This window comes from Aotus nancymaae, unplaced genomic scaffold (genome assembly GCF_030222135.1).
Source record: "Aotus nancymaae isolate 86718 unplaced genomic scaffold, 86718_ANA_hifiasm-v0.15.2.pri h1tg000064l_1, whole genome shotgun sequence".
Taxonomy (NCBI): Eukaryota; Metazoa; Chordata; class Mammalia; order Primates; family Aotidae; genus Aotus; species Aotus nancymaae.
This window is the reverse complement of record NW_026988479.1, coordinates 7,674,965-7,699,080: the sequence shown is the minus strand read 5'-3', so window position 1 is coordinate 7,699,080 and position 24,116 is coordinate 7,674,965. Positions and strand designations below refer to the sequence as shown.

The 24,116-nt window shown below is 45.7% G+C and overlaps 2 protein-coding genes and 1 long non-coding RNA gene across 6 annotated transcripts in view; 1 reads left to right on the top strand and 2 right to left on the bottom strand.

Moving 5' to 3' along the window:
* Positions 1–585: 585 nt before the first annotated feature.
* IL13 (interleukin 13) lies at positions 586–5,136 on the bottom strand. 4 transcript variants are annotated; one of them, XM_064366237.1, is made up of 6 exons: positions 5,034–5,136; positions 4,414–4,604; positions 3,295–3,365; positions 2,204–2,257; positions 1,869–1,973; positions 586–1,523 (listed from the first exon to the last, which is right to left on the bottom strand). In XM_064366237.1, exons 2-6 carry the CDS (start codon positions 4,526–4,528, stop codon positions 1,416–1,418), a joined length of 453 nt encoding a protein of 150 aa, XP_064222307.1. In that variant the 5' UTR covers positions 4,529–4,604; positions 5,034–5,136; the 3' UTR covers positions 586–1,415. The 4 variants fall into 4 exon arrangements, with proteins under 4 accessions (XP_064222307.1, XP_064222308.1, XP_064222309.1 ...); XM_064366238.1 differs by lacking the exon at positions 3,295–3,365; XM_064366239.1 differs by lacking the exon at positions 4,414–4,604.
* A 365-nt stretch (positions 5,137–5,501) lies between these two features.
* On the top strand, positions 5,502–23,347 carry LOC135270624 (uncharacterized). The gene is made up of 3 exons (XR_010338765.1): positions 5,502–5,604; positions 19,105–19,189; positions 23,121–23,347. It is a non-coding gene; the product is annotated as an uncharacterized LOC135270624 (long non-coding RNA).
* RAD50 (RAD50 double strand break repair protein) overlaps positions 16,464–24,116 on the bottom strand; it is an 87,109-nt gene continuing 79,456 nt past the window's right edge. The window contains exons 23-25 of the mRNA XM_012444683.2: positions 23,163–23,305; positions 20,585–20,718; positions 16,464–19,209 (exon numbers count right to left, since the gene is read on the bottom strand). Coding sequence (XP_012300106.2) covers positions 19,023–19,209; positions 20,585–20,718; positions 23,163–23,305 — 464 coding nt within the window. The 3' untranslated portion in view covers positions 16,464–19,022. The remainder of the gene's footprint in view (positions 19,210–20,584; positions 20,719–23,162; positions 23,306–24,116) is intronic.

Genomic DNA, 24,116 nt, shown 5'->3' with positions numbered 1-24,116 from the left:
GGAAAAACTGCATTCAGGCCAGGGAACATTTGGACAGAAATAGGCAGGGTGGTTAAGCGTGTGGGCTTTGGAGTTGGAGCCAGTTTTGGGTCATAATCTCGGCATTGCTCCTTTACCTCAGATGAGGCTCTGAGGCCCCAGGACCCCAGTGAGGAAGTAGCTACGTGACCTTAGGCAAACCGCCTACGCTCTCTGAGACTCACAGTCCTCACAGGCCTCCCGGGTTGTGAGGGAGACATGAATGTGTGGGTGGTGCCAGACATAGCTGGCCAGTCCTCAGGAGCTGTGATCGTGAGACTTCCTGGGTCCCCACATGCTCCTGATGCCCTCCTTGAACCCTGACAGCCTGCTCAAACCTCCCTGTCCTCGCTGGCACAACAGACAGAGGTGGCGCTTCCTCCGGGCCATGTCCCCACCACCAGGAGCTAGCTCTGCTCTCAGCCCAGGTCACTACACCCCATCCCCACTGAAATCCATCCGAGTCCTCTCCTCCAACCTGCCAGCCTCCTGAAGAGCTCCTCAGAGTCTTGAGACCACAGACCATCATCCCCAAAGGCCAAAATGAAAGACAAATACAATCGGGCCTATTTGTCACCGACTTTATTTCTGACTTCAGTTTGATAGTCAATGAAACAACTTGTTCAATGTCCCCTCCTCCTAGTGTACACACACCGCCCTGGGTGTTGAAGGTACCCTTCTATATATTATTAACTCTTTGCTAACATACATAATATTTAAATACAAGGGAAAACAATAAATTACTTGTTGGCTGAGAGCTGGCTGCTGGCTGGAAGACAGGAGTGGCTGTTCCCCCGCCTCTTCTAACCCTGCCTCGGATGAGGCCCCAGGACCCCAGTGAGGTAGTAGAATTCTGTACACAGTACTTATTACCAGGGACTCCTGGTGCCCACTGCTTTAGTGCTGGGCCCCGAGTCTCCGAACCCTTGGTTTCAAGTGCCAACAGCCAGTCTCCCGATCTCCAACGCGGACAAACACACTCATTTAAATAACACACAATAATAAATAAGACCAAGAAGAAATGTGCCTGAGCTGCTGGCTGCCTCAGTTGCCTCTGTGTGAAGTGGGTCCCTCTCTCACCACATGTCTGGCAAGGGGGGACCCACTGTAATGCTGCAGTGTGCTCTAGGGAAGGGGAGGGTGTAGGGAAACATCATCCCCAGGTCCACTGAGCTCAGGGCCCTGGACAGAGGCCCACCAGGCTGAGCCCTGGGCAAGGGGCAGCCTGGGGTCGGCAAGGCTGAAGACAGGCAGCACAGGCTGAGATCTAAGCTAAGGAATTTTACCCCCTCCCTAACCCTCCTCCCCACCTCCCCAAGACATTTGACATCAGAAAGAAAAATGAATCTGCAACTTCAGTAGGTCCTGTCTCTGCAAATAATGATGCTTTCGATGTTTCAGTTGAACTTTCCCTGGTGAAAAAGTTTCCTTAAATGTCTGAGCAGGTCCTTTACAAACTGGGCCACTTCGATTTTGGTGTCTCGGACAAGCAAGCTGGAAAACTGCTGCAGGACAAAGAGGCCAGTGCATGAGTAAGACGCCAGAGACCGGGATGACCCACACAAACTAGGGGCTTTCCAGGGACTGTCTCATTCAGTCCTTGAGGAAGTCCCCAGAAGGTGGGTACTGTTAGTACCTCTACTGTACAGATATGGAAATTGAAGCCCAGGTAAGCATCAGGGGCCCTTGAGCCCAGGTCCTGTAAATCCCAAAGTCATGTCCCTGCTGCCACAATGGCCCCAGCCCTGGGTGGACACACACCTTGGATGTTCAGCCAGCTTCCCCTAGGTGAGGCCAGGGTTGGCAGGAGGGGGTGCATGTTGGGGGTGAGAGGTTGAGGGGAGCCTTACCCCGGCTGAGACCTTGTGTGGGCAGAATCCACTCAGCATCCTCTGGGTCTTCTCGATGGCACTGCACCCTGACACGTTGATCAGGGATTCCAGGGCTGCACAGTACTGTGGGAAGGGGACACCGAGGGGTCGGGGCCTGCTTGAGTGGCTACCTTTTGTGAGTTTGCAGGAAGATGGGGCTGACATGCCTGGTGCAGGTGAGTCTGGGTGGTGGGAAGGGAGGAGAGCAATTGAAGCTTCCTTGGAACCCCCAGCCATGGGAGGGAGGCTCAGAGAAGATAAGCCCAAAGCCTGAAGCCTCTGCCCCATCCTCCCCAGCACCCAAGGGTCCTTACCACGCCAGCTGTCATGTTGATGCTCCACACCATGCTGCCATTGCAGAGGGGCGCCTGCAGGAGGAGAGTGACAGTGAGCAGAGCGCTGGCAGGGGTCATGGGCCTGCCCCGGCAGCCCAGACCAAATCTACACCAGCTCAGGCCCCACACGCATCCCTGGTGTGGCGCAGAGGCAAGCCTGGCATGCCCTCAGCGTTCCTGAGCTTCGTTTTCTGCTTTGAACAGTGGGCGTGGGGGCAGGGACCCATTGTATAGGGTCTTGGAGCTGAGAGAAAAAAAATGAGTGACACCACTAGTAAGGGACAAGCTGCATGTGAGGCTTGCCATAGCCAGGGCAGGAGGACAGGGGCCTGTGGGAAGGGCCGGGGTGGGGATGAGTGAAGTAGGGGTGGCCTGGGCCACTGTGGACCAAGCCAAATCAGATGGGAGGTGGTAGGGGTCTGTTACATTAAATGCCCTGCCTTCTGCAGTTAGGAGCATGGGCACTCTGGTGTTGGCCAGGCCTGGCTTGAATCCAGCCTCTGTCACTTAACCTCACTGCACCTTAGCAGAATGGGTTCATTGTACCTGCCTCTTGAGGTGGCTGGCGGCGTGAAATGACATGAAGAGCATTTGCACCAGGCCTGGCGTAAGCAATGCTCAGACATGTGAGCTGTTACCAGTGGGGCAAGGCGTGGACTCTACTAAAGGATCCTCCCATAAGAGCGAGCCTACTACAGTGCTGGGGAACATGGCTGCATCGTTGCGTTCAAAATCCAGTTGGCAAATGCCACATGGTTCTGGGAGGGTGCTGGCCCTTCTCTGCTGTCCTCTGTTCAGGAATGGCTGAGGAGGAGCTGGCAGTGGGAGGCAGGGCCAGGCCAGACAGGTGGTCCCTCAAGACTCTGCCAAACCCCTTCATAGGTCCATCCATAGTGCTAAACCCCCAGCCCACCTCCTCTCTCCCTCATGGCTGGGCCGGGTCCTGGTCCATGGGGATTCTTCCTGACCTACAGGCATCTTAGGACCAGGCCCAGCCTGCTCATGATCCCGTCTTGGGAACCACCCACCTGGAGTCCTCATAGCTAGGACCCTGGCTGGCCGACACTCACCTTCTGGTTCTGGGTGATGTTGACCAGCTCTTCAATGAGCTCCTTGAGGGCTGTATAGGGAGGCACGGGGCCTGGAGAGGCAAGGCCGCCAAGGCAAGTGAGAGCAATGACCATGGTCAACCAAAGCGCCATGAGGCCCAGTGCCAACAAGGGAGGTTTGGGGAGCAGACGCACAGGCTGGTCTAAGCTGGGTGGCTTGTGGCCTTGGCCTCTTGTGGCAGCTTTTATAGGACCAGTGGTGACACCTCATAGCCCAGTCTCTGCATTTTTAGGCACTATCTAGAAACCACATCTTTATACTGATCTTGATTTTGCTTTGTGGAAAATCCAGTGTCGCATAAAGGAAAGTGATTTCTCGTGGACTTACTGAGAAGGGTCCAGGGCAGAGTTTCCAAGATCTGGGTGGGTTTAATTCTGGGGAGACACAAGGGGCCCTGAGAGCAGCATGGCATCTGCAATGCTGGCTTGAGTTCCAGCAGTTTTGCCTGGGACCACCCTGAGAACCTAGACAGCTGACCCAACTCTGAGCTCCTGTCCTCAGACCATTTTGGGTCACCGGAAGTGCTGGGCAGATAGTCTTCATGCACTGTGGCTGTGACCACAGTCTACCAGCTGTGGGAATTTGGGGGGTTTTATTTTTTCAATGAACCTGTCTCTTAAATTACCTAACTAATACTCGCTTGGATACAAAATTCAAGCAGGCAATAGAAGAGTGAAGTTCACTTCTTTTGGCTTGCCTAGTTCCTCCTTGGTCCTACTGTGAGAAGGATTGTCAAAGTTCAGATTTCCAGGTCTCCACTGAGAGATCCAGACAGATTCAGAGGTCCTCCTGGGACCTTTTTTGGTGTTTTCCATTTGTTTCTTTGTTTTTTGGAGATGGAGTCTCACTACGTTGCCTGCCTAGGCTGGCCTCCAGCTCCCGGACTCAGGTGATCCTTCCACCTCAGCCTCCAGAGTGTCTGGGAGTAGTGTGCACCTGTGTCTGCCCCTTTAATTTAAAGTGCATGGGCCATCCTGCTGGGAAACTCTTAACTGGGCCAGGCTGGCAACCTTAGTCCAGGTCAGAGATTCTAAGTGTTCCTAGTGCCACTGGGACGTGGGGTGATCCTGTTTGTCCACCAGTCTCTGCAGGACCAGCCCTTGCCCTCTGGAAGCCTCCAGTTTCCCTTCTGCAGAATGAGTGCTGTGGAGGGAAGCTCCTGGGCCTGGCCCCTGCAGCCCACCCTGCAGGCATGTGGCCTTTTCCTGCTCTTCCCTCATTTTCCTGGAAGTCCTCCAGAAACCCCTACAACAGAGGTCACAGCATTTGCCTGCTGGGTGCTGATGTCAAGATCTCTCCCTTACCCACTTCCTTCCCCAGCCAGCGCCTCCCCCTTCAGCTCCCCTCTTTGCCTGCTTAGGCTCCCTCTGTCCTGTCCTCAATGTGGCTCAACCTCCTCACAGGGTGTGCTTGTGACCCTTGTCACGGGGGATGCTGGATGCCCACTCAGGGGCACCCCAGCCTTGCCCACCCTCTCTTCCCACAGGGAACATCATTCCCACCCTCTCTCTGTCCACACTTGAAGCTTCCCAGCCCAGCTGCTGGCCCTGACTCCCAGAGCCTGCCCCTTCCTTTCGAGGGCCCCCATGCCTGGACTGTCACTACTTGGCTGTGTGACCCCTCTACAGGCCTCGGCTTTCTTATCTGTAGTAGACAGCCCATGGGATCTCCCATAGGGTCTCTGTGATGGGGGAACCACCTTCGGCTGTGCAACTCCCAGAGCCCGGGTGAGTCAACGCCCCCCTATTCCCCACAGCCACCAAAAGCCCTGCCAGGAGCGGTGGGCAGGCGCGCCCCCGCGCATAGGAGAAGGCGCTGGCGCTGGGGTAGCGGTGGCGATGGCCCGTGGAGATAGTGGAGCAGCCTTATATAACGCAAGATGGGCCCGATAAGCGGGATCTGCACGGCGGGGGGCCCCCTCCTCCGCGGCCTCAGGCGGTGGCAAAGATAAGCGCGCAGACCGGCCCATCGGGAAGCTGCGGAGGCCGCCGAGGGGGCGGCAAAGGTGGAAGTGGTGGTCCAAGCGCCAGGCAGGGCAGGGGCTGGCTGGACACGCGGGCCCACGGCGCCCCGAGCACCCGTGCGCATCGGAGAGGGGCGGGAGCGGCGAAGGGGCCGAGGCGCGCACTTCAGCTCCAGCACGTGCTGTGCCAGGTCGGAGGATCCCGCGGGCACGGCCGAGCAGCAGCCCTCGCCCGCAAGGGTGGCCTCCGGGGACCGAGGCGCAGCGGGCCATGCGGAGAGGTGCGGCCAGCTGGGTACATCAGAGGGTCTGTTGCTTGTTTCTAGATTGTCAGCGGGGCTCCACTCACCTGCGGGTAATTGTAATTAACACTTAACTACCAAAGGGCTGCTCCGGGCACTTACCACACGTGGCTCGCACCTGCCTGCAATGCGCCGCGTGGGCAACCCGCTCAGGGCAGTAGGGAGCCTCCCCACCTCGCTCTGGCCCCGAGGCGCTGGGATTGGGACAGCCCTTCCTGCGGACCAGCTCACCCTGCACGAGGATTCAGGAAAGCTGAGGTTGCTTTTTCGGGTTTCTCCGGACCCTGGGTCTCCTTTGGCAAAGACATGCTGCCCAGTCAGGAGGAGTAAGGCATGAGAGAGTTGTTTTAGTAAGTGAAACGATTTAACTTTTTAGATTTTTATTTTTAGGAAAGTTACGTATGCAGATACTTTTAAAAATCAAGAAGGTTGATTATGTGAAACCGCAGCGCTGGGAATCTGTGCTCTATAGGCCTCTGGCATTGCTGCTCCTCCTGTGAGTGAGGCACTGACGGTCCTGCTCTGTCCCTTACTGTCTTTTAAAGGTTGTTTATATTGCAAACAGGCTTGGAAAAGATAGCACCTTCCTCCGGAGCGAAAGGCGGGTGCACTTACTGCCCATTATAAAACTTAAAGTTCCCCGAGCTCATGCTTCCTCTCCTGTAAAGTAACCCACTTGTACAGGCTTCAGCTGGCCCTCTCTGCATCTCCCTGTCAGAACTGGGATTCAGGGAACAAAAATGTTCAAGCTCTACTACTACTGTGCATAAAAAACATCTTTGCCTTTGATGCAAGAATCCTGTGTCTTCCACCAGCATCCACAAAACTAAGTGTGGCATGCTGGCTCGTTAGCTTGTAAGTAGGGTAAAAACTCAGATCTCTCCGTTTTTGACAATCAGCCTCCCCGTCTCCAGCCTCTTATCCAGGGAAACCTCTTTATCTCCCTCCATGTTTCTAAATTAAACCTATGTTGCTATTTCTTGATTTTGCAGATTTAGGCATCGTTGTCTACAGTGAATATTTCATTCTTTCCTTTCTGCTTTCCTTCCTCCACCTGCATCTTTCCTTTCTTTTCATCTTAATACAGATCATAATTTGGGTCAGTCAAAAGCCTTGTATACCATTTACCTCATTATACTAACATATTCACAGGTGAGACATGGTTGGTTATGATTATTTTTGTTTTGCTTCAAAACGTTTTACCTCTGGAGTTAATAATTACCATGTTTTTCCATATTCTTAGTTTTCTGTGTTCCTCTCAGTGACTGAACCCTAAACTCTTGACCACGTATATAAAACTACTTTCAAGAAATTTGATGAGTTCTTCTCACAGTTCATCTTCCTAAGAAAGCCAGGAGGTCAGGCCGTCTGTCCCAACCTGCCACACAACGTCATCCCCAGGTCTGTCACCACTGCCCTGGGAACTCCCTTCGCCACTATGCATGGTTCTCTGAGTTTCTGCTTTTCCTTCTTTCTTGGGGAAACACATCCCCTGATAGCTTTCAAATAAAGGCTGTGGAGAAGGTAAATGTTTTGAGAACTTTCATGTCAAAATAGATATTTTACCCTCAAACTGAATTTGACAGTTTGGTTAAGTATAGAATTTTAGGCAGGAAATACTTTTCTCTCAGAATTATATAGGCCTGTGCCGTTGCCTCCTGTCTTCCAGAAGTGCAGAAATCTAGAATCACTTGGAAACTAGATCTTTCCTCCTTTTCTGGAAATTTTCTTGGTCCTCACACTCCACATTTTACAACAATGTGCCTTGGTATAGTTCTGTTTTCATCTGCTGTACCAGACACGTAGTGGGCCCTTTCAAACTGAAAACATGTCATTAAGTTCTGGTAGATTTTGTTTCTTTAAAAAAACCTCTCTGTTATTTTTACTTTTTGTTGTTGTTGTTGAGACAAGAGTCTCGCTCTGTTGTGCAGGCTGGAGTGCAATGGTGCCATTTCGGCTCATTGCAGCCTCCATCTCCTGGGTTCAAGGGATTCTCCTGCCTCAGCCTCCTGAATAGCTGGGATTACAGGTGCCCACTACCATGACTGGCTAATGTTTTATATTTTTAGTAGAGACGGGGTTTCGCCATGTTGACCAGGCTAGTCTCGAACACCTGACCTCATGATCTGCCTGCCTTGGCCTCCCAAAGTGCTGGGATTACATGTGTGAGCCACCACACCTGGCCCTATTTTTACTTTTTATCTTCGAATAAGTACTCCATTCACATGGTGCAAAAATGAAAACTATATACACTCTTTATTCCTCCCTTCTCCCTTCTTTGGGTTATACATGATACTGTTTCTTGTTTGGTTGTTCAACACAGGGGTTAGGAACACCTAGCTCCTCGAGCCCCCGGCCATGCAGTTGAAAATCCACATAAAACTTTTGACTTCCCTCAAACTTAACTCCTAATAGCTTACCGTTGACTGGGAGCCTGATAAAAGTCCATTAACACATATTTTGTATATGTATCATATACTGTATTCTTACAGTGATGTAAGCTAACGAAAAGAAAATGTTGGCCAGGCGCGGTGGCTCATGCCGGTAATCCCAGCACTTTGGGAGGCCAAGGCAGGAAGATCATTTGCAGTCAGGAGTTCAAGACCAACCTGGCCTACATAGCAAAACCCCGTCTCTACTAAAAATACAAAAATTAGCCAGATTTAGGAGGCTGAGGCTGGAGAATCACTTGAATCCAAGCTTGCCACGGCACTCCAGTCTGGGTGACAGAACCAGACTCTGTCTCAAAAAAAAGAAAAAAGCAAATGTTTTTTGTTTTGTTATGAAGTTTCGCTCTTGTCACACAGGCTGGAGTGCAGTGGCATGATCTCGGCTCACTGCAACCTCTGCCTCCCAGGTTCAAGTGATTCTCCTGGCTCAGCCTCCCAAGGAACTGGGATTACAGGCATGTGCCACCATGCCTGGCTAATTTTTGTATTTTTAGTAGAGATGGGGTTTCGCTATGTTGGCCAGGCTGGTCTCGAACTCCTGACCTCAGGTGATCTGGCCTCAGCCTCCCAAAGTGCTGGGATTACAGGCGTGAGCCACCATGCCTGGCCAAGAAAACGTTATTAAGAAAATCACAAGGAAGGAGGAAAAAATATATTTCCTATTCATTAAGTGGAGGTGGGACATCACAAAGGTCTTCAGCCTCACCATCTTCACACTGAGCAGGCCAAGGAGGAGGAAGTAGAGGAGGAGTCGGTCTTGTCATCTCAGGGGTGGCAGAGGCAGGAGAAAAATCTGTGGATAAGTGGATCTGCGCAGTTCAGAACTGTGCTGTTCAAGGGTCAACTGTGTATGTAAAAAATTCAGTGGAATGTCTCCACCTTCCCTCACAAATCACTTTTTCTTAGGTGTTTTTTGTTTGTTTGTTTTTTTGGTATCCTATCAGGTTGTATGTAAATACAAGCAACTGTGGATGTATGGTCTTATTTTCCCTCGTCCCTACAGGTGAGGTGGCATCATATACACTTTTGCACACTGTTTTTTCCCACTTATAAAAGTAATATATTTTTGTATTCACACTTAGAGTGGGACATTTTATGACTTTTCCTTCTCCTTTCTCTCTCTTCTCTCTTATTGGAACTGACATTTTTTGACTATATACCCCTTGGACTGGTGCCCGAATCTTCTTTTTATTCTGTTTTCCACTTAAAAAATTTCTCTCCTCTGGGATAGTCTCATAGCTTTCCTGAGAGTATTTTATTCTTCTCTGAGTGTGTGCATATACACACTAACAACACTGCATTCTTGTTTCATTGATTAGATATCTTCTAAGTTTCCTTTTCCATACAGTATTATCTCCAAGTTTGCTTTTAAAAATTGTTTTGAGCTGGGCATGGTGGCTCACACCTGTAATCCCAGTACTTTGGGAGGCTGATCGCTTGAACCCAGGAGTTTGACACCAGCCTGGGCAACGTAGGGAGACTCCATCTCTACAAAACATAAAAAAACCTTAGCCAGGCATGGTGGTGTATACCTGCAGTCCCAGCTACTTGGGAGGCTGTGGTGGGAGGATCTCTTGAGCTCAGGAGGTTGAAGTTGCACTGAGTTGTGATCACACCAGTGCACTCAGTCTGGGTGACAGAGCCAGACCCTGTCTCAAAAAAAAAAAATTTTTTTTTCATGTTACAGGCTTTCCTTGCATGTTAGGTGATCCTGGATTGCCTACGCATGTTAAAGCAGATAGGAAGCCCTGAGGGTAAATGTGTGGGAGGGGGCTGTTTGCTATAGGGCGGGTGGCTGACTGTTTCACTTGGGGAACCGCCTGTGCCAGTTTCTTTGTTGTTTCTTGGCAGGCAGGTCAGCTTGCCCAGAAATGATTCTCCCTGTCCCCAGCATTCTGACAGCCAGGGTGGAGAGAGGGCTGGGGTGGGGGCCTCAGCATCTGTTGACTGTTCCTGATTTCAGCATGTTTCTACTGCACTCCACTGTGTCTGGTGTTTCTTGGTCCAGATATCCTATCCAGAGAACACCCTGCTGGAGGAGGGTCACTCAACTTTGAGGAACAAAAATGGGGATCTAACTGCTTCTTAAACTGAGTTTCAACAACTTGCCTTACTTATACCCCTTTCCCTCCCAAGGTCCGTGGTCTGCTCCCAGTGCCTGAGCATTCTCGGGATTCTGTAAGTCAGCACAGGTCTCAGTTGGCCTAGGATTCAGTTTTCTTGGGATAGCCAAGTAATCTGCTCACTGCCCATCCACTTTCCACCTTTCAAACGCTGGTTCTGTCATCCCTTTCTCCCATTTTGGTGGGTTTAAAACTAGAAAATTCAGTTAGTTATTTTAGTTGGTTATGAAGTGGGAATTTGTGTTTATTCCATTGTTTTTACTTGGAATTTATATTTTAATGTATAGAATTTATAAACAAGCAATAAGCAAATCTTGATCAGCAAATCAATAAGCACTAATCTTGCCCCCCTTTGCCCTGGCACTATAATACCTCTGTACCTTTGCTATGCACATTTATATTTTGTTACAAAAATGGGATAACTCGTTATATAGTTTTTGCTCTTTTTTCACTTAAAATATTCTCCAATGTCGGTATTCTGCATTTAAAAAAAAGATTACACAAAAATATTACTGTGTAAATTACAGATATGCAAAGAAGTAAAAAGCCCCATAATCCCAGCATCCAGAGATAATAATCACTGTAATATTTTGGTATTTGTCATGCTAGTATGTGGATATGTATAGGTTAAGTACCTTATTCCTAAAATAAAAGTGAGACTTTTTTTTTTTTTTTTTTTTAGACAGATTCTTGCTCTGTCACGTAGGCTGGAGTGCAGTAGCACCATCTTGGCTCACTGCAACCTCTGCCTTTAAGGCACAAGCGATCCTTCCACCTCAGCCTCCTAAGTAACTGAGACCACAGGCGAGCCACCACACCTGGCTAATTTTTGTGTTTTTTGTAGAGACCAGGTTTCACCACGTTGCCTAGGCTGCTCTCGAACTCCTGGGCTCAAGCAATCTGCCTGCTTTGGCCTCCCAAAGTGCTAGGATTACAGATGTGAGCCACTGTGCCCAGCTGACATATTTTATTTATTAGTACTTTTTTGATGTGACAGGGTCTCACTCTTGACACCCAGGCTGAAAAGCAATGGTGTAAAACACGGCTCACTGTAGTCTCGACCTCCTGGGCTCAAGTGATCCTCTCACCTCAGCCTCCTGCGTAGCTGGGACTACAGGGCACCATCACGCCCATACACACCAGCTAATTTTTAAATTTTTTTGTAGAGATAGGGTTAAACCTCTAGATACCAAGGTTTAACTAATACCAGGTCAAAGAGGCGCAAAATAAGTGTTTGCTTTTTATTGCTTGTCTCGTTTATAAATTCTCTACATTAAAAATATAAATTCCAAGCAAAAACAATGGAATGAACATAAACTCCCACTTCATAACCACTCAAGTCATAGCAGCACCAACCTTCTCCTGTTGCCCAGGTTGGTTTTGAACTCTTTTGCTCAAGTGATCCTCTTATCTTGACCTCCCAGTGTGCTGGAATTACAGGCATCGGCCACTGTGCAGCCTGTTGCTTAATCTAATACGTTTCTGTGCCAGTCCCTGGAAGACAATTACAAATAATTCCCACAACAATGACAAGTTCATACATTCATTAAGTAAATGTTTATTGGGTGCTTACTATGTAGGGCTAAACAAAACGGCACAGTCCTTGTCTTCTTGGGAGATACATTCTAGTAGGTGGAGGTAATGAACATACATGATATGTTAGACAGTGGAAAGTGCAGTGGAGAGGGAAAAGAAAGAGGGCAAGTAGAATGGAGTGAGTGCCCTATTATATATGGTATGGCACCATAGGTATTATTTGAGCAAAAGGACAAGAGGAACTGGCCATGCAGATATTTGGGGGAAGACATTTCCAAGCTGAAGGCACAAGTAAGAGCAAAGGCCCTTTTCTTATTTTGTTCATGGTGCTGTAACAGAATATCCAGACTGAGTAATTTATAAAGAATAGAAATGTATTGCTTACAGTTCTGGAGGCTGGGAAATCCAAGATCAAGGTTCCAGCAGAATTGGTGTCTGTTGAGGGCTGCTCTTTGCTTCCAAAATGGCGCCTTCTTGCTGCTTCTTCACATGGTAGAAGGGTCAAAGGAAAAAACTCTCTCCCTCAAGCCCTTTTACAAGGGCATGAATCCCATTCCTCCATGGCCTAATCAACTTTTAAGCGTCCCACTCCTTTACAGCATCACCTTGGGGGTTAAGTTCCAATGTATGAATTTTGGAAGGAAACATACACTGAAGTCCTAGCACCAAAGCAGGAAAATGCCCATAGTGCTGAGAATTACCAAGGAAAGCCAGAAGGAGTGAGGGGAGGCATGGGAGACGATACTGTCAGAGAACTATGCCCAGAGAATAGAAAGCCTGGTAAGCCATTGAGAGGACTGAGGATTTCATGATGAGTGACAAGAGGGAGCCACTGGAGGTTTTGAACAGAGGAGTGACATGACTCGATTTACCTTTTTTCTTTAAAAAAGAAATCTCTTTTAATCTGAATTGTTAGATTTATTGAAAAGTTACCAGAATAGTACAGATTTTCCATATTCCCCCCTTACCCAGCTTCTCCCAATGGTAACACATTACATACTCATAGTGCAATGACCAAAACCAGAAAAATGAGCATGGATTAAGTAAACTATGGATCCTATTCTAATCTCACCAGTGTTTCCACTCACGTCCTTTTTCAGTTTCAAGATCAGCCTAGGATCTCACAGTGCATTTAGTTAATTCTCTTTGATCTCCTGCAGTCTGTAATGGTTCCCCACTCTTGACTTCCATAACCCTTACATTTTCCAGGAATACTGATGAGTTGTGCTGTTAAATGCTCCTGTTTGGTCCCCCTGGTGTTTTCTCATAATTGCAATGAGGTTCTACATTTTCACAGAGATGAAGTTGGTCTTCTCACCATGTCAGGTCACAAGGTTCATGATGTCCCTATCTTCTTACTGGTGATGTTGACCCTGACCACTTGGTTAAGATGGTTTCTGTTAGGTTCCTCCATGATAAAGTTACTGTTTTTCCCGTTTTAGTTATTAAAAATATTGGGATAGTTTGAGATTATGTAATTTTTTTCTCAGATTTGTGCCTACTAGTATTGGCTTCATCAGTGACTCTTGTCTGAAATGATTTTTGTGGTATTTACCTAGTGAAGATTTTTCTTTTTCCCTTCCACATTTATTGTAATTTTATAAAGAAGTGCTGTCCTTGTCCCTCATTAATTTTTTTTTTATTGCATTTTAGGTTTTGGGGTACATGTGAAAAACATGCAAGGTTGTTGCATAGGTGCATACGTGGCAGTATGATTTGCTGCCTCCCTCCCCTTCACCTATATCTGGCATTTCTCCCCATGCTATCCCTCCCCAACTCCCCACCCCCCCGCTATCCCCCCTCCCCCCCAACAGACCCCCGTGTATAGTGCTCCCCTCCCTGTGTCCATGTAGTGCTTGTGTATAAAAAGTTTACAAATATTTACTTCACTCTTTGAGTTATAATCCAATACTGTCTTTATTTTGTTTCTCAAATTGTTCTACCTTTGATCACTGGGAGTTACTTCAGGTTGGGTTCTGTGTTCTTTGAACAAACTCCACCTTTTTTTTTTTTAAGTAAATATTTTAATTTCTGGCACCACAAAAAATTCTAGGCTTATTTTGTGTTTTCCTTGCCTCAGCCCTGAAATCAATCACTTCTCCAAGGAGCCAGAGTTCCTTTTATTGAAGAGGGTGTTTTAAAATCAAGGTCTTGGAACTAGGTGTCCTCATTATTACCAGGTTATCATCACATTGGGCCCTCTTTAAATAACTGTCTTGCTTTTACTATAGGCTTTTTGTTATTTTCTTAGTGGTTACCCTGGGGATTACAAATGAACATCTTAATTTAGATGAATGTTAACTTAATTTCCATTTCAAAAGTTCCTCTATAGCTCTGTTCCCACTGTTTTGTAGTATTGTCATATAAATTGTATATTTATATAAGCCCATCAACAGTGTTAAAATTTTTAATGCAGTTGCCTTTAAATCATATAGGAAAAGTTACACCCCAAAATACATTTATACTTTTATATTACCTATATATTTACTCTTTATTTCTTCATATGCATTTGAGTCCTTTCATTTTATTCTTTATTCTCCTTTTATATTTCTTGTAGAGCAAGTCTGGTGAAGACCACATTTGTTTATCTGGGAATGTCTTCATTTTTCTTGTTTCGAAGACAGTTTTTCTGGATATAGAATTCTTGGTTAAGGCTGGGCAGTGGCCCACACCTTAATCCCAGCAATTTGGGAGGCCAGGGTGAGAGGATTGCTTGAGACTAAGACTGCTTAAGACCAGCCTGGGCAAGATAGCAAGACCCTGTCTCTACAAAAAACAAAGCCAAAAAAAAAAAAAAAAAAAAACAACAACAACCACAGACACACACACACACACACACACACACACACACACACATGAAACAAAAAACAAAAAAACAAACTCTTTTTTTTTTGAGTGTGGTGGCACATGTTGTTAGTCCTATTTAAGAAGCTGAGGGAAGAGGATTGCTTGAGCCCAGGAGTTCAAAGCTACAGTGAGCTATGTTTGCACCACTGCAAAAAGAATTGTTGGTTAATAGTCTTTTTCATTCAGCACTTTCAATATGTCATTTCACTGCTTTCGGGGGCTTGCAGTATTTCTTATGAGAAGTCAGTTCTTAGCTTTATTTGCTGCGTTGGTTTGCTATCTTTTTCAACAATTTGACCAAGATGCATCTAAATATGAATCCTTTTGAGATTACCCTACTTGGGAGTTTGTTCAATTTCTTGGATATGAAGATTAATGTTTTCAAAAAATTTGGAAAGTTTTGGGCCACTATTTCTTCAAATAGTCTTTCTGCTCTTTTCTTTCTCTCCCTTCTGGGATTCTCATGATTGGTATACCTGGTATTTTGGTACACTTGATAGTGTCTCAAAGGTCTCTGAAGCTCTCTTCATTTTTCATCATTCTTCTTTCTATTCCTCAGAGTGTATAATCTCAATTGACCTGTCTTCAACTTTGTCAGTTCAAACCTGCTGTTGAGTCCCATCTAGTGAATTTTTATTTCAATTATTCTATTTCTCAACTCCAGAATTTCCATTTGGTTCTTTTTTTATAATGTCTGCCTCATTACTGTTAGTCCCAGTAATTCGGTGAAACATCAGTCTCATAATTTAATTCTTTAGACTTCATTTCCGTTAGTTCCTCAAACATATTTATAATAGCTGATACCTAAAGTCTTTGCCTATTAAGTCTAACATCTGGGCTTCTTCAGAGATTGTTTCTATTGACTGCTTTTTAAATTGCTGTGTATGGTATATGTTTCTGTTGTGTGTCTTGTTTTAAATAGTATAATGTATCAATTATTTAAGTCAGATTACCCTCTCTCCAAGGTTTTCACCTGTTAGTATTTCTTATTGTTGCTGCTGTTGGTTCTGTGAATTTCCTGGACTAATTCTGTAAATTCTATACTCTGTCATGTTTGACTGCTAAAGTCTCTACTCAGCCTAGTGCATAAGCTAATAATTAGATATTTTTTAATGCCTCAAACCAACAAGTTTTCTAGCTTTTGTCAAGTGTGTGCATGTGTGTTTGTCATGTCACTGATGTGTCAACAGTTTACAACTGCCTTTATCTTCATTTCTGGCATGAATTGAGTTTCAAAGTTGGCCAGAGATGAGAGTCTAGGACACGCATACATCCCTGCACATGCATATGGACTTCTAGATTCCCAGGAATATGTCTGAGCTCATCAAAGCTCCAGGGACATCTTCTCCCCAGATTTTTCCTTTTATTAGTCAGCCTTTTGTTAGTCCCACCTGGTAATGCTGCCTCAGGCAGCCACAGTGTTAACCAGTTGCCACTGATTATGCTGCAGGAAGGGCTGCTTTCAGAGTGGGCTCTAAGTCAAATAAAGACAGGTCCTGAAAATGGAGCTTTTCAGTGAGCTGCCAGACAAGTCAAATAGAGGCAGTTCTCTGGCACTGGAGATCTGGGGGAACTCCAGATCCATTCTGCCTCCTCCAGTGGTTACTAGGTTGCTGGTTTTCACAGATACTAAGAAGGCTGGCTACCATGGAACAAGGGAGAGGGGCATGGGATTAAGGCAACTTAAAATGCCACTTTCTGTTCTTACAGAGATTCAGCTGTTTTCCTTTAATAAACACGCCTCGGCTTGTAGCTAGCCATTAGTTAATTTCAAAGTTCTGAAAAGGTTGATTTTGACATTTTTGCCAGTCTTGTTGCTTTTATGAAGGAGATTTTGGATGGTATTTACTCCACCCTTATGGAAGTATAAATCTTTTATATACTAAAATTATAAATTTATCCTTTGGATTCAGTTACCACCACAGGGTTCTTTTTATTGCCTCTTTTCCTGATATGCAAACATCTTTTTCCAACAGTGAGAAACTAAATTCGTATTATCTACAACACAGGTATATATTTGTTTGACTTTAGTATATACATACAAGTTTCAGAATTGCTAACCCACATCCCTGTGAGAAACACATTTTCTTGAGTTACTTTTTAAAAAGATCACTGGCTGTTGTGTTGAGAACTATGGGGAGCAGGCCCTAAATCAGTGGGAGCAGGCCCTAAATCAGTGGGAGCAGTTATGTGGTCATTCAGATTATTCAGGTTAGAGATAGCAGTGGCTTGGACCACAGCAATGATGGTTTAGATCAGGGGTCCCCATCCCCTGGACTGCAGACCATTATCTGTCTTTGGCCTGTTAGAAACAGAATCGCACAGCAGGAATCACACAGCAGAAGGTGATGGGCAGGAGAGGGAGCATTACTGCATGAGCTCCACCTCTTACCAGATTGGTGGCAACATTAGATTCTCACAGGAGTGCAAACTCTACTGCAAATTTGCATGTGAGGGATCTAGGTTGTGTGCTCTTTATGAGAATCTAATGCCTGATGATCTGAGATGGAACAGTTTCATCCCAAAACCATGCCCCTCACCCCACCCATCCATGGAAAAATTATCTTCCACAAAATCAGTCCCTGGTGCCAAAAAGGTTGAGGACCGCTGGTTTAAATGGTGAGGCATGGTCAGATTCTGGACGTGTTTTCAAAATTGAACCCATAGTATTAAACTGATGAATCAGACATGAGATGTGAGATAAAGAATCAAGGATAATGCCAGAATTTTTGCCTGAGCAATTGGAATAATGGAGTTGCCATTAGTTGAAAGCCTATGGAAGAGATGTGAGTTCTGGGAGAAAGATTGGTTTTGGTCATTTTAAGTTGTAGATATTTATTTAGATATTCAAGTGGGAACAGATGTCCAGTTATCCACAGGCAGCTGAACATATCAGTCAAGCATCTAGGAGAGATCTGGACTGGAGACAAACATTCATGAGTAATCAGTGTATAGATGGTGGTTGTAAGAGCTGTTGGTGCTCTGCCCATACCCTATGATTCTAAGAACTGCCAGTGTGCTCCTGCCAACTTCCAGCTGCTGCTATGCGGTTTCTTTTTTTTTTAGACAGGGTCTCACTCTGCCACCCAGGCTGGAGTGCAGTGGCACAAATCACAGCTCACTGCAGCCTTGACCCCTCAGGCTCCAGGGATCCTCCCACCTCAGCCAAATAGCGAGACTAAAGGTGTGTGCCGCCATGCCTTGCTAATTTTTAAAAAAGTTTATGTAGAGATGGGGGTTCACTATGTGTGCTCAGGCTGTTTTTTTCTTTTTAAACTGGAAAGCAGCTCTGCTGGTACACATGGCAAGCCAGTAACTATAACACGTGCTAGAATAACCCTCATTCAGTAACCCTGGGAAGTTGTTGTTATATAAATACTCCATGTCTGTTGCCCCTCAGGTGGGATAATTCTGAGGTATGTATTTTGCCTAACCCCCCAGTCTCCATGTGGCACCAAACTCCAATTGCCCACCACCGTAGCTGGTTTAACAGTAAACCTTTCATTGGCTGCTTTCTCTTTTGTACACAATATCCCCAATTTCCTACTGATTACTTTCACATGAAGCACTGTTTTAACTTCTGCTTCCGGGAGAATCTGAACTAAGATAATTTCAAGCTATGAGACGATGAGATCACCAAGTAAGTGAATGCAGAGAAGAAAGGAGGTGCAGACTCTGTGTGAGTACTAAAACCCCGTGACATCGAAGGGCCAGGGAAATGAAGAGGAAATGGCAAAGGAAACAGCATGTGCAGGTTTGCAGGGAGGCAACAGGTGGATTCTATTAGGGCTGGAGATTGTCAGGTTGGGCCATGGAATTTAAGTTGAATAAGAAGTACAGGCATGAGGGAAATGACCTGTGAAAAAGGCATAGAATCAATGGATTGAAATTTCAGTGAGGTCAAAGAATTACTGGGGTTGAGGACTGCAGGAGAATTGTAGACACCAAGGGATTATTGGAGAGTGAGATGCTTAAAACTGAGATCTTGGAGGGGTACAGTTATTGTTATTAAAACGACTAGGCTCTAATACTCAGTTTTTCAAACAACATGCAAGGAAATAAAGTCAGGGGTAACATTTAACTCTGATTTAAACAAAAAACCAAAACCATAAACTTTCAAGGCAGTAATTATCTCCTTCTCAACAGTGCTTTGAGAAGGAGCATGCATTTGCACTGGGGAGGGAAGCACAGAGTCAAGTCTCAGCTGTGCTGCTGGATCCTGAAGGCCTGTCAGAGGCTTCCTTGAATGAGATGAAGTGCAGGGAATCAGAAACAGGAAATTGTCCAGTTTTCCGTGAAAAACAACTTTCATCATTTTAGAACCTCTCAAACGTCCAAAATCCTAGACCAATGTTCCTTTGAAAGAACATATTTTCTTATTGACTCAGTTGATATCAGAAATAAGCAGCTTCTTATATACTTTCTGAGGACCTACATTTCTATGGCAGTTTTAAGTCTTGAATGTTTTTAATGAACATTAAATCCCAGGGAACTAACACTGCATTTCACAATCTCTGAGCACTGATCGATGTTCTTTTTAATCCTGTAGAATTTCTCCACATATTCAGAACGTCCTAAAAGCTCCACAAAATCTTCATCATGAGTGATTACCAGAAGCTGGAAGTTACGCTGCTGCGAGCGACTTTTTATTATCCTGAAACAATATATTTAGAACATATTATTACTATAGAGCATAACCCCTTCTTTTATTTGAAAAGTCACTGCAGACCTTGTCAGACACATGAACTTGAACTGTGTGTGACAACCAAGCTTTTTCTGTGCTGTGTCAGGGCCCCAGCTACCCTGCAGGAAGTCAGGAAGTGGAGGGGTGGCCCCATGCCTTCAGGCCAGCCAGGCAGGAGTCTCATCTCCTCTCCAGACAGTAGGGACGCATGGCCTGACTCCTCACTTAGGTTGGCTTAGGGACTGGTAAGAATACAAGAACTAGTTTATTCCAGATCAGAGGTCTCACTATAATTTACTGAGTTTTCCTTAATACCCAAACTACTCAACTTTAGAAGGCTTATTCCTTCGCCTGGGATTTTCCTGACCTGTTACTACTTTTCTCTGGAAGAAAAATTTAAAAGTAATAAAGACAAGCTACAGGTAAGGGGAATAACATTGCTTTCTTAAGAGCTGGGTCTACTTAGAATTCTGCCACCACCAGTCACTAGATGCATCATTACTATGACACACAGGGACCTGAGTGGGTGTTCTGGGAACATTTTGCTGAAGTAACCAGCAATGTGACTGAAACCTGAAAGACTTTTTCTTTTAGCTAGCCACTTACTTATCCCCTTCCTGGAGCTGGATGCACTTGAGGTTTCAAAAGCACCCGCCCTTACTTGTGATAGCTGCAGAAAGGTGGCCCTGTGCTGCTCAGCTCTCCTTCTGGCCTGACCCATGCTATCTCTGCCAGAAAGGGTCTGTCTAGAGCCAGGAGTGCCTGAAACACCTCTTTGACCTCAGGGAAAGTGTCTTTTTCTCTGCCAGCATAGTCCTTATGCAAGAGCTGCTTGACAACCTTGGAGTCTGTACCCAACTCAGGTGAATGTGGTAAAAGGTGTGTGTAATTTTACACTCTCCAGATTTTATCTAATCTTGAAAAGCTTTTTGAGTAAGAACTCTGTCATTCCTCACAGTTGTCTGACATGTGGAAAGCCGGAGAGACAGTCCTAAACCCACTACCACTACCTACAGATGTCTTAGCAGGGCATGCTACTTGCTGTGCATGACATGTGGGTTCCTCTGGTAGGCTTACAGGAAAACCAAACCAGGCCAGGAACCCCTCACAGTGACTCTCTCGCTGTGAACACACTTGGGAAGCTGTAGGATGTATTGGGGCTGCTATTCGCCATCTAGTTCCTTGAGGAGTGATGTGAAAAATTACTATCAAAAGGTAAAGTCCAGGGCCTGGCACCAACTGGCTTCCCCAAGAAGTGGGGAACACAACTAGAGAACGTTTTCACCACAGAACTCTCTTCATCTTGAAAAACGATCACAACCTGTCCCAAATGTGAGATACTTACTCAACCAGAGCATGTGCAAGAGATTCAATGTTTTCTCGGTCAAGATTTGTTGTTGGCTCATCCAAGGCAATGATGCCACAGTTGAGGCAGAACGTTTCAGCCAGGGCCAGGCGAATGATGAGTGAGGCTAATACCTGGAAAAAAGCCCCCATGAGAGAAGCACAGCACAGACCTTCTCATCTCATGGCAGGCAAGGAGTCCTGACGTGATCTTTATAGCAGGGAAAAGTGGAAAACATCACAGGTTCAGTCACTATGTCATGTGTTTACTGTTTGTTTGGAAGAGCCCAGCACTGGGACCAGATTCTCATGTCCTCCCGAAGGAGAACCATCAGCTGCATGATCTCAGCCCATCATTCACTACAAAACAAAATGCTCAGAGGAATGCTGATGCCCCCACACAAAAAATTACATCAGCTGCAACCAACTTGAGACCATAGACTAGAAAAAGAGACAATGCCAGCTATCTGTAATAATTTAACAAAGCTGTAGGAGTAACAACCTTAAAAATTCTTGACCTGGCTGTTTTCCTGATAATGAGAGCTGTCAGAAAATTTGGACACATTTTCTAGAGCCTCTCACTTTTTCTCATCCACCTTTAAATTTCCATGTTCTTGTGTATAATTCTGAGAGTGAGAGACTAAAAATCCTGGGTCAAAGTATCAGGAGTATAGAAATGTGGTTTCAGTTAAGCTTACCTGTAGGAAATCCAAGTAACTGGAACTTGGATTAGGCATTTTCATGGTTACTAGAAACTTAATACTAAAACCCTCAGACACAAGTCATCTGAGGATACCAGACACACAGCATTGAGAGTGTAGGGCTATTCTGGAAAGTAGAAACTACTTTGGTGTGAGCTGTAAGTCCCCCTTCCCCCTGAATTTGTGGGTGGGAGTGTATCTGTGAGTTGGTGATTTTAGAATAGTTGACATCTTTTCTTTGATGCCTAGGCAAGCCAGGAGATTGCAGAAGACGGCCACAGCTTGGCCCTTAGAGGGACAGGCATTTCCTTCCTGTCTTTGAATCCAAACTGCTGTCAACTCTACCACCACCCACTCACACGCAGAGCCACTGGCTGGCTTCTAGGGCCTCAGCAAAAGCCAGTGTTAGGTAGGATGGAGACCCACCTCCATCAAACTATTTGTTCTCTCCCTCACGCCAAGGAAGCAATAACTGCTAATAAACTTTGATAACTCAGAAAAGCTACAGAAAATCTTTTTCCTCAAGGTATTTCTGAAGGTATTTTTAATCCAGTGAGACCATGTTTCACTGTTTAATCCAGTGAGACCATGTTTCAAACTTGGTATTTTCTCATTTATAACTACCACTAAAAATCACCAAAGCCAGTAGGGACACTGATTATAGGTCACTGATATAGACTATGATTTAGATAGTAATCTGCAGATGCTTTAAATTGGTATCAGCTGTCTACCTGACAACATTATACATATATGCATGGCATGTTCTTTTTTTTTTTGAGATGGAATCTTGCTCTGTTGCCCAGGCTGGAGTACAGTGGTGCAATCTCGGCTCGCTGCAACCTCCACCTCCCCAGTTCAAGTGAATCCTCCCAAGTAGCTGGGATTACAGGCACCTGCCACCACACCCAGCTAATTTTTGTATTTTTAATACAGACAGGGTTTCACTATGTTGGCCAGGCTGTTCTCAAACTCCTGATCTCAGGTGATCCATCCGCCTCCCAAAGTGCTGGGATTACAGGTGTGAGCCATCATGCCCGGCCACATGACATGTTAAGCAAAAATTGCAAACTATGAAAATAACAGATAATGTGAGCATCTATTTCTATGATTTTAGAATTTTATTAAGAAAATCAAGGACCCAGAGGAGTTAATCTTCTGTCTTAATCTAAAAGCAGAAAGCTCAAGAATCTGTGACATCGTTGTTATAAACCTGTGCACAAAGAAGGACCCAGCCTTGTTCCCCAAGGATGCCATATTCCTGACTCTTTCAAACGTCCTTCCTCTTTCCTGATTTCCAGTGTAGGCTGTCCTCCCAGAGCCTCACCTGATGCCAGCTGGCCTGACCCAGCAGCTAAGTTTTTGTGTATGTGGTGGTGAGGACTTAGTCTATGAGGGGCTACTTTCTTAATGAGACTCTCTCATATAGTGGAATGCTTCATTCTGGCTTAAGCTAGTCTGGTTTGCAGTACTATTATGTCATTGATCCTGAAACATCTTATGGTTATAACTGCATTTTTTCATTTCTGCAGGCACATAAAATAGTGGTGCATCTTATAATTGATGATACAGTGACCTTATTCTGATAAAGAGTGCCATGAAAATACTAAAGGGTCTTCAGCTTCTTGTTCTACATTTAGCCTATCCTGTGAGAACGCTACAGGCCCTTCTCTGAAAAGTCTACTTTACATAACGTTGCAGGAAATGTTGGTTAACATCAGGAGAGTGTAATAACAGTAGCTGAGTCTGATTCATTTTATGTGGCAGCAAAGAGCTCCCCACCATTCAGGTGTAGCCTTGGGTGCTTCCACCGCAATGATGTTTGTTTCTCTCTTCCAGTTACTTGGGTGAGTTGGCTCCCCAGGCTTTTCAGATACTTGCCTTTTGTCCAGCACTGCATCGTCCTCGCATATCCAAGGCTGTGTCTCCCTTCAGCATCACCACTCGGTAGTTATAATTCCGCCTTTTATCAGAAGCTGACACATTTTCATCAGCATCAGACCGTATTTCTATGTATTCAATATCTGACACAGAAGAATATTTTAGAGGAACCTATGCTCTGCAGCCTTTTGTCATTTAGAAACATATCAAGTAAGCCTAGGAACAACAGATGAGGCTGACATTACCAGGGGAAAACATTGGCTGGTGTGGAACCTGTTTGTCTGGCTGGGAGGATTCAGGAGCCTGGTGGTCTGGCCAGAAGCAACCCAGATGCCCCAGCCCTCAGCCTCAACTCTTCTTAGTTTCCCTGTTAAGAGTTTCCTCCGGGCCAGGCATGGTGGCTCACACCCATAATCCCAGTACTTTGGAAGGCTGAGGTGGGCAGATCACCTGAGGTCAGGAGTTTGAGACCAGCCTGGCCAACATGGTGAAACCCCGTCTCTACTAAAAATACAAAAATTAGCCAGGTGTGGCAGTGCATGCCTGTAATCCCAGCTACTACTCAGGAGGCTGAGGTGGGAGAATCACCTGAACCCAGGAGGCGGAGGTTGTAATGAGCCAAGATCGCACCATTGCACTCCAGCCTGGGTGACAGAACAGAGCGAGCGAGACTCTGTCTCAAAAAAAAAAAAAAAAAGTTTCCTCCGGATGGTTTCTTATCACATTTTGGCTTATCCTGTCTACGCTATGACAGAATCTATTATGTCATCAGCTAAATATAATACCTACTGCAGCCAAATATGTAAGTCCTGTTACGCTCTGGAACAGAAAACTACATTTTCTTGCTACAAGATGTTGCCAAGATAAGAGTTCTTAGAAAATGTCACAGATGCTTAGAAAGGGGTCCAGGGAGGTAATGCTGGCATGATGAGAGGTCACAAGGGGAAGAGCTAC